The sequence below is a fragment of the Raphanus sativus genome, chromosome 4 (assembly GCF_000801105.2).
Source record: "Raphanus sativus cultivar WK10039 chromosome 4, ASM80110v3, whole genome shotgun sequence".
Taxonomy (NCBI): Eukaryota; Viridiplantae; Streptophyta; class Magnoliopsida; order Brassicales; family Brassicaceae; genus Raphanus; species Raphanus sativus.
The window spans coordinates 49974474-49985333 of NC_079514.1; the positions used below are offsets into that span (position 1 = coordinate 49974474).

The window sequence follows — 10860 nt, forward strand, 5'->3', positions numbered from 1 at the left end:
TCTCCATCACATTCCCACATTTAACCTCTAGAAAAACCTTCCTTGAACCACTCCATTACTTAAGCAAGAAGGAACTGGAAGCAGCTCAAGCGGTGGAACCTCAAGACTTTGGTTAACAAAAGAATGACTCATGAGCTCCTCCGCGGTGGCTCTAGCCTCCGGATTCCGCTCTCTACATCTCCTCACAAAATCCCAAGTCATCGGCGATAGAGTCCCCGGCACGTAATCACTCCTTCCTCTTATAGTAACCCCCATCATCTCCATTACCATGGTACCTAAGGACCAGATATCAACCGCCGACGAGATCACTCCACGTGGCCCGACCGCCTCAGGAGCCAAATACTCCGGATTGTCCTCGAACAAAGACCCGTTCACTGGATCAGGTCCATTGGGCTCCTTAGCCAAACCGAAGTCACCAAGTTTGAGATTGCAAAGCTCGTCACGAGCATAACTCGGGAAGATGAGTATGTTCTCTGGCTTGAGATCACAATGGACATAACCGTGTTGGTGAAGATCCCTGAGCCCTTCAAGAACCTGGAAAATGCAATAACCGATGACGTTCTCCGGTAATGTCCCACCGGCTTTGGTTAACATGTCTTTGAGTGAACCATGTGGTGCGACTTCCATGTGAATGGAACAGACTTTGACATTCACCGGCATAGTTTCTTGGGAAACAGCGGGGCTCGTCGCTCTCACGGTGTTGAAATCGAATGAAAAGAAGTGCTCCATGATCCTTACTTCTTTCTCGAGATCCTCTGAGTATTTGAGGAGACATGTTTTCTTAGCCATGAGTAGTCCATCGCCGTTTCGAACCAGGGTGACATAGCCGTAGGTGCCTTGGCCGAGAAAGCCTAGTTTTGGTAATGGAGTCTCGTCTAAAAACCACGAACCATATGACATGTTGACGTTACAGAATTAGGATTTATTTTTATTATTTTTATTTTTTGTTTTGCTTGAGAGACTTTCGAGATTGTGAAGATTACTTCTTAAGCAGACATGTATATATTAGAAAATCTGATTGGTAAGTAATTAGCTAGGTTTGACTTCAGTTGTAATTAAGAGTTAATTTGCATATATGTAAATATGAAACACAATTATATGTTGACCGGGAATTAAGTTGTATGTTCAAAGTCAAATAGTTTTCTGGCCCATTATTAATTTTTGATATTCAGTCAAATTCTTTTTTTTTGGCATATATTTATGTTTCAGATATGTGTTGCTATTAGTCAATTTAAAAATTTGGCACACTATTTAATTTTTGTTGATAAATTATTCTAGTGTTTTATTTATTTTTGATATGAGTTTTTGTTATGTTTACTTGTTTAGTATTCAATTTTTGAAAATTAAAACCAAGTATATATTCTTTTCCAAAAAAGTTATATTCTTTTCCAAAAATCCATTTTTAAGTTCATCTTTACACTTAAATCTGGTCACATTAATATCAATATAAATAATTTTATATACTCCATCTGTTTCTAAAAGATCTGTATTCTAGGATTTTCATAGATATTAAGAAAATACATTAAATTTGCATAGTTTTTTGAAATTATTTTTTTCCATAGTTTTAAGCCAATAAAAATTTAATAAGTACAATTAAGTTTTTTGAAATTTACAATTATTTAATAATATATGCATTGAAAATGCAAAAAATAGATATTTTAGAAACAAATTTTTTTTTCTAAAATATAGATCTTTTAGGAACGGAAAGAGTGATAAATATCTATAATATTTTAGCTAAATATTTGAACACTACTTTGTTTTCTGATAAAGGGGTTTCAAAATATTTGACACTACATATTGACTTATTTTATTTTTACGGAATATTTTTAGTAATAGCGAAGTTGCTGGCCTACTTTACACCATAAAATTAAAAACACATCACTTTATACCTATAGCTAGGAACAAACCATTACCATCAGTCCATACTTCGTTACAAACAAATGATAAATTAGAAAGGAAAAACATAGTGGTAAAAGTAATCGATACTGCATTATATTAATTGATAGCCAGAAAAAATGACTTGCCTTTTGACACACCTTTAGAGAAGTAATGCCGCATTTTGTAATGCGGGATGAACGAAACATAGATGGACCAATATTCTAATACATTTGATGCTTTTGCTTTATACTACTACCCCCAACTATATATTGATACAAGATTGCAATACCAGCCCCACAGGTGAGAACTATCCACCTGAGCAAAACTTATATCGAAAATATGCTTTTAATATATGTATATTCCATGTTTATACTGAAAATCCCAGCGATGGCTAGAGACATCTCCTGATCCTTCCCTTCTCCATATTCTTTACCCTGACATTACATTTACCTTTTAGAAAAAAAATTACATTTAGCTTTATCATATAAAAGCTCCATGACTATAAGAAGAAATCAAAGAACGAGATCAGAATGATTGCATAAAAGTACGATGGCTTACGGTGAGTCGAACTCTCAGTCCAGAAGCACGGCGGCCCAGCCGCCATACATGGACGACAAATTTTTCTAAAGATCAGTCTGCTGATTAAGGAACTATTGAGTTAAGGAGATCTTCGTTTTTTCTTTCTTTCTCATGAGCTTGATCTGCATCTCTATGGACATTCTTTCCTTTTTATAAACAAAGCAGAAGGTATTATAACATTTTAAAAGATGATAAAGTAGCTAGCACTATTTAAAAAAATAAACTAATAAATACGAGAAAGACGTTGTCTTTTAGATTATTGACACGAGACGAGTAAACCAAACCTAATTTTAAAGTACGAACGTACCGTCGGATAGTCGTCACGGAAAAAATCTAGACCACGTGTTTGGCATTGAAACAGTTTTAGTATGAGACAATGATTTTGCTAACCCACGCCGCTCTTCTTGTTCCACTTTTGGATTTCGTTTTCAGTGTATCCTCGACCCTACACTCTAGCCAATAGGAAGAAAACACGATGATATCTATGTTGTAAACACTATGACAGTGACGTATTGCTTATTAAAGATTTTTTTTTTTTATTAAAGATATTATTATATTAAGATTGTCTTACGAGACTTGGCCACTACATCGTTCTGAATCTGATATCGACGTCATCTTAAAACTTGTATAGAGAGAATGTTTTTTCTATCAACAATCTGAGTTAATATATAACGATAACTCATTCCAGAGTGTTACAAGGTCAATATATAAAGATAACAAAAGATGTTTCTAGGTTTACCAACAAAAAGTATATAAAAAGATACGTAGTCTAGTTGAGTTATTCATTACGGATCACCTAATCAATTAGACAGTTAATCTAATCCTTAAATACATTGATTATTAAATAATGAAACAGTTCACCACTTAAATTCATAGAATGAGCAATGCCCTTCACTAACTCCTATAATTAATTATCATTACAACAAGCTTTAGTTTTTCATAATGATTTTTCTCTTGGTAACATTTTGAGTCAAAATGACACATTCACTCTAATCATCATGGTTTGTTTACGAAAGAAGCAAACAACACCCATCAATGATCAAACCAATTATGCCAAAGACGAAAAAAAACAAGACAAAAGAAAAACCCTTAACGTTAATGAACAAAAGATGTTCAGGGCTTTCCATGCATCTCATTCGCTGTTGCTGCAGGTCCATCTTCAAAACTTTGACAATCTTTTTCGTTGATCCAAGAACTTCTAGAAAATGTAGAGTTTATAACTCTTTCTTTTTTTTCTTTTACTCTTTCATAATCGGATCGATCTTAAGTTTTGTTGTAGTTTCTTCCATTATTATGGCAAATTCTCCCACACCGTCATAGAGAATGAGAAACCAACAAAAACATGTGATAAATCTTGTTCACGTGCCAAATGGTCCTGAATGTAACATAGCATCTATCATAATTCTCATGCTTAGAGCTAATGATGAACCCTCTACAATAGAATAAAACGGTACATTTCATACGCTATAGCCTCAACAGCTTGCTAATTCTAAAAGCAACCACTGAACCACATCATATATACCTTTCTTTTTGAACAAACCACATCATATATACTTAAACATGGAATTCAGACATGTGATAGATAAGAGTAAACAATAAAGTATTAAATTTTGTAAAATTGGACAAAAATTAATGTATATTACATAGAATATGAACTTTATATATCCGCTTAAAATACAGTTGCATATTGCATAGACATATTGTTTCTACAACGTGGACTAGCCATCGGTGGGATTTTCGGTTTAAAGATGTAATATACACATATATATATATATATTCGGATTAAAGTTTTGATAAGTGGATTGTTCTCATCTAAGTTGTGTGTTGTTCTAATCGTGTATCAATATGTATACATATGGGGTTAGTAGTATAAAGCAAAAGCATCAATTGTAAATGCGGCGTTACTTCTCTAAAGGTGTGTCAAAAGGCAAGTCATTTTTTCTGGCTATCAGTTAATATAATGCAGTATTGATTACTTTTACCACTATGTTTTAACTTTCTAATTTATCATTTGTTTGTAACGAAATAAGGACTGATAGTACGGGCGGATCCACGGGCACGTGCCCCTTACTAACTATATATTGGTTCGGGTTTAGGAAGAACATGATATATTAAACTGGTTCAATGGCTTCAAAGTTCCCTTCATCTTTCAACCAACTGATGTTCGAAACCCTGAATCCATTCATTTTTTTTCCTTTAATCTAATTTGCTCTTTTATTTTATTTTATACTTTTACTGGGTCCCATATATGGCCGCCATATATTCTTGTGATTTTCAGTGACTTATTTTACTTAAAACGACCCAAGTATTTTCTTTCTATTTATGTTAAATAACCTATTTCATGATGCCGCAAACAATAAAATTACATATATTTAGTTTATATAACTGGATAAAATTTAGGTATATGCATTGAAATAATTGTTTTCGTTATTGGAAGGACTAATGTAATTATAAAAAAAAATTCATGATAAAAAATTAGTTGATAAATCTAAAACACTTTAAAAAGTCACAATATAAAAAAAATCACGATATATTTTTTGCAATATTAAGAACTAAAATATTTATAGTTAACTTCTATTATGTATATATTAAAATAATATTTTAAAAAGATTAATATATTCTCCAGATTCAAAAAAATTCTGGATCCGCCATTATTGATAGTAATGGTTTGTTCCTAGTTATAGGTATACAAATGGTGTGTTTTTATGTTGCAAAGTAGGCTAGCAACTTCGCTATTACCAAAAAATATTCTGATTGATGGTAAAAATAAACCTGAGTCAATATGTAGTGTCAAATATTTTGAAAACCCTTTATCCGAGAAAGTAGTGTCAAATATTTAGCTAAAATACTATAGATATTTGTTATATAAAATTATGTATACTAGATTTTGATCTGTGCTTAGAAAGCGCGGATTTGTTTTCAAAATTAAACAAATCATTTAAAATGAATTTCTTTATAAGATGGTTTATAGGTTTGAGCACATTTATCAAAAAAGATGAATCGAATAACACAAAAACTGAAAAAATGAAACTCAATTTAACTGAATTTCATAAATAACCAAGCATATCATATATTTTTGAAACCAATAAATTGCTTTCAAAGATTAATAATTTCAATTACAGCTTAAACTATAAGTAAAAAGATATTGAAATTGAGTTTACTTGGAGATGAACAAAGATTTATTTCTTATTCTTCTTTACTTTAGGTACCCAATAATGATCATTAATTGTCTCTCTAGCCACAGGTAAGTGAACTAAAATTCAGAATGACAAAAGATCAAACATATGTTGCATTACACATCATAGTTATAATCAGACGTTTACATAAGTTTCTGCTTTCATTACTTTAAGACCTTTTTTGAACCTATTAACTGTAGCTTTGATATCTATCGTCTTCAAAGGTCATGTTGATCACCTCTCACAAAGTATTCCTAGTTGCAAGCTATTTTCTGCTTCCGCTTTAGCTTTCATTTGCTTTAGCACTTTCGTAAATCTATACAAAATAGCTTGGACATGTATTTTCTTCAAAAGCTCAGGTTGACTTCTTATGTCTGGATTCCGAAGGGTTACTCTAACTGTTCCATCTGATGTTCTATTTCGTGTGAAGAAGAGCGTGTATAACTATCTTCTCTCACAACAACACATGTCTGGGTTATCTTCCAACATCGGTTCAAACCCGATCCTAGGTAGCCTTTTTTTCCTCTCGTTCTTTTTGGGTAGACACGGCTAGAGATTCAAAGCAAGACCTGGTTTTTCCTACTTGAGATACATACGAAACCGTTGCTTTTTGATGTTTCTCGATGTGGTGTAACTGATAATTTTGTTTCTTATCTTGTTGCTCAAAATTTCTTGTCTCTCCTCTTGTTTATGTAACTCTTCAAGCAACCCCAGTCAATCTATCAGACTATTCATTCTTTGTCACTCTGAATCCGTCAAAGTATTCTACTGAACTTGGAGATTAGGTAGAGAGTGACTGTGAACAGGTTTGAACCTATGAATGTTCTTCGATAAGATGAGTTTTCTCTCCCACGAAATCATCATTCGCTAACTCCCATAGTCCATTGCTGATCAGGATTAGCTTTTCTAAAATCCTACAAATATAAGTCCAACTATACTTAAACCACAAGAATATAAATCACCTAAATCACAGAAAAAAGAAGAAGTCAATATTTCCAAATTCGTATTAAAAACAAAAAGTAAAAAGAAAAAAACTAAATTCAATTAGAAAGGGGGGAAATCCCTCAAATCTATTAGAATATAATACAATGATCTTCTCCTGATGTAAAGGCAATTCAATATGATTGATTTAGGTCGGGCTTTAGATTTGAAACTTTCATGGGATATTTTGTGAAAAGGATTAACCCTATTTAGTTAATGATATGGATTTTTGATGTGCATTTTGATCTCTTCAAAGCATGAACTTTTGATTTCTGATGACTATTTTTGCTCATATTTTACTCATAAGTCATATAATCTGGAAAGATCTTTGCTTGTTCTTGAAATTTGGTACCAAAAAAAACACAAGACTTCATAAAATGTTAGTTTAATAATATGGGCCTTCTATTCCGTTATGGAATCTCTTTGGTATGTCACATGATTTTTTCGAGTGATAAATGAGTTTAGTTAAACTATTTAAAATATAGTTACAGAAAATAAATGTAAGACCATAAAATATCAATGAGTAGGTGCAACAACTTTGCATAAGTAGATTTTTCAGAATGTTTCTCTTTTAATAACACAGATTTAGATTAATGTGGATGGATTTAAGTGTAAAGGTGAAAATTAAAAATGATTTTTGGAAGAGAATATAACTTTCGGAAACGAATATACACTTGGTTTTAGGTTTCAAAATCGAACACTAAACAAGTAAACATAACGAAAACTCATATCAAAAATAAATAAAACACTAGAATAATTTATCAACAAAAAATAAATAGTGTGCCAAAAGTTTAAATTGACTAACACATATCTGAAACATAAATAAATGCCAAAAGAAAAATTTGACTGAATATCAAAAATTAATAATGGGCCAGAAAATATTTGACTTTGATCATACAACTTAATTTCCAGTCAACATACAGTAGAACTTCTATAAATTAATAATCGATAAATTAATAATTTCTATAAATTAATAAATTTGGTCGGTCCCAACTTGGGCCGGTTCAAAATTTGACACAAATCGATAAAATAGTAAGATAATACTTCTTTATGTATATATATTTTATATAAGTAAAAAAATATTATTATCTAAAAACTACATTTAAGTTCTATGCAATATATATTATATACACCAAATAATATAATAAGAATGTCATTTTTTAAATAACAATTAATTTCTATTAGCTGACATAAATTTTTTTTTTTTATTTTAGAATAAATTTATCTTAAAATAAGAAATCTAAATAAAGAAACTTTGGTAAATTAATATCTCCATAAATTAAGAAAATTACAAAGTCCCAACATTATTAATTTATAGAGGTTTTACTGTATATAATTTTGTTTCATATTTACATATATGCAAATAAACTGTTAATTAAAAAAAAAACTGTTAATTACAACTGAAGTCAAACCTAGCTTAAATACTTACCAATCAAATTGCTTAATATATACATGCAATTCTTTAGAAGTAATCTTCACAATATCTAAAGTCTCTCAAGCAAAATAAAAATAAAATAAACCCTAATTCTGTAACTTCAACATGTGATATGGTTCGTGGTTTCTAGACGAGACTCCATTACCAAAACTAGGCTTTCTCGGCCAAGGCACCTACGGCTATGTCACTCTGGTTCAAAACCGCGATGGACTACTAATGGCTAAGAAAACATGTCTCCTCAAATACTCAAAGGATCTCGAGAAAGAAGTAAGGATCATGGAGCACTTCTTTTCATTCGATTTCAACACCGTGAGAGCGACGAGCCCCGCTGTTTCCCAAGAAACTATGCCGGTGAATGTCAAAGTCTGTTCCATTCACATGGAAGTCGCACCACATGGTTCACTCAAAGACATGTTAACCAAGGCCGGTGGAACATTACCGGAGAACGTCATCGGTTATTGCATTTTCCAGGTTCTTGAAGGCCTCAGGGATCTTCACCAACACGGTTATGTCCATTGTGATCTCAAGCCAGAGAACATACTCATCTTCCCGGGCTATGCTCATGATGACGAGCTTTGCAATCTCAAACTTGGTGACTTCGGTTCGGCTAAGGAGCCCAATGGACCTGATCCAGTGAACGGGTCTTTGTTCGAGGACAATCCGGAGTATTTGGCTCCTGAGGCGGTCGGGCCACGTGGAGTGATCTCGTCGGCGGTTGATATCTGGTCCTTAGGTACCATGGTAATGGAGATGATGGGGGTTACTATAAGAGGAAGGAGTGATTACGTGCCGGGGACTCTATCGCCGATGACTTGGGATTTTGTGAGGAGATGTAGAGAGCGGAATCCGGAGGCTAGAGCCACCGCGGAGGAGCTAATGAGTCATTCTTTTGTTAACCAAAGTCTTGAGGTTGTGTTACAAAAAAAAAAAAAAAAAGTCTTGAGGTTCCACCGCTTGAGCTGCTTCCCGTTCCTTCTTGCTTAAGTAATGGAGTGGTTCAAGGAAGGTTTTTCTAGAGGTTAAATGTGGGAATGTAATGGAGAAGGCCGTGAGATTGATGGTGGAGATGAGCTAGAATGAATGGTTTTTATTTTCGTTGGTGTCAAGTTATTCTCGTTTTAAAAAAGTTATTGTCGTTTAATTTGCATTTCTAGCATTTTGTTATTGTTAAAAAAAAAGCATTTTGTTTCGTTTTAATATAAAGTTAAACTAGTGTTCAAAAAAAAAAAAAGTTAAACTATGTTCTTGAGTATAGCATTGTAATCCGTGTTTTTATATTGTTGTGTTCTTGTAACAAACCTCCAAGAAGTGGACTTTTCATTACTAACCTGATGACCGGAACACTTTCTAAACCGTTGGTAATCTTCACACCTTCGAGGTTCCAACGTATCGCATCAGGTAATTATAACAATTGTTTTAGACAAAATGGATTATAAATTACAAATTGAGATGAAAAGAACTGTGTTTTAGGACAAATTAGCTTAGTCAACAAATAAAATTGCGGTATATTTGTAAATAATTTGAAGTCTGTTTTTATCCTTTTGTTTCTCAGGATCTTAATAAACATTATTTTTGTTTTCGTGTGTAAATGAATTTTGATTTCTATGAGCCACAAAAATGTAAGAATAATGAGCCACAAAAATGTTTTAAAAGAACATAAACAAACACATTTATATATATAATTTGGGAAATTGATCACCTGGAGAACGGTGTGGTGAATTCCAGAAGATTTGGAGGGATTTTGAAGACATGAAATAACACATCCCTAACTTGTTCTCTTCTTTTTGCCTCACCATTTATGTCCTTTTTGGATATCTTACATGTTTTGTCCACATATCCTATCCATCCACTGTAATATTTATATAAACAACAATTTAGAATTATTTCAAATGTTCATAAAATAAAATCATCTTCATCTTCGCATATTAAATAGTTCCATTTACCTTTAACCTAGGATTTTATAAAGAATAAAGTCCTTATAAGTTCCTCCTATTTTCCTCTTGATGCACCATATACTGCACTATTTCGAACATAATAGGCGTCGTTTTTTTTTCTTTTGTTTTTTTTTGCTAATAGTATATGAGATTTTATAAGGTCAACTAGAATAATATTTCTTTCCTTGTTAGTAATGTTCACAAAATAAAATTATAAGCTGTAACAATTTATTTCTTTTCGAAAAAGATTAGGAATCTTTTTTTCCCTTAATTCCAGAATCAGACGTGGAGCATTCAGACAAGGAAAAAAACAATTTACAGCTTTTTGCCAGGTCATCAAATGAGTGATGACACGTCGATAAAAAGCTAGAAATTAAATAGACTCCCCACCATTCATTACTGACTACGTCAGAGTGAGGTCTTTGAACGAGAAACATGGTTTTAGGGAAGAAACCCTTGGTGGGTTTTTGGTGACTTTCATGAGTGATTCTGATGTTGGTCACAATGCCTCTATCTCTGATAGGTGAACCATACATCAGACTCTCGATATTGTAGGCTTCTTTTCTTGTTGAGTAAATATATATGTTGTTTGAATTCAAATACGATTTCTTCATATATTCAAAAAAAAAAAATACGATTTCTTCAGATCCAGAAGTTGACATAATATTATATACTACATTATAATGTAGAGTAAATGTATGAGTGAGACATGATTTCTTAAAAATTAGCTTCTAGTTTTAAGACAAATTAGCATGAAAATAAAATAAAATTGAAGAGTGAGACATGAACTAGATGTAAGCTCAAGAAAAGAGCTGTGATCGTGAAGAAGAGAGGAAGACTGTGTCACACATGTGATCGATGTGTGACACAATGGAAA

At 32.5% G+C, this 10860-nt stretch overlaps 1 protein-coding gene and 1 pseudogene across 1 annotated transcript; one reads left to right on the plus strand and one right to left on the minus strand.

The window, feature by feature from the left end:
- Window positions 1-27: 27 nt before the first annotated feature.
- Window positions 28-1013, minus strand: LOC108830126 (mitogen-activated protein kinase kinase kinase 20-like). The gene has a single exon (XM_057007841.1). It carries the CDS (start codon window positions 898-900, stop codon window positions 28-30), a length of 873 nt encoding a protein of 290 aa, XP_056863821.1. The 5' UTR covers window positions 901-1013.
- A 7141-nt stretch (window positions 1014-8154) lies between these two features.
- On the plus strand, window positions 8155-9065 carry LOC108830122 (mitogen-activated protein kinase kinase kinase 3-like; annotated as a pseudogene).
- The last annotated feature ends 1795 nt before the right edge of the window (window positions 9066-10860 follow it).

What these genes read in the sequence shown, in the direction of transcription:
- LOC108830126 (XM_057007841.1), bottom strand. Translation starts at nt 900, where the DNA reads ATGTCATATGGTTCGTGGTTTTTAGACGAGACTCCATTACCAAAACTA.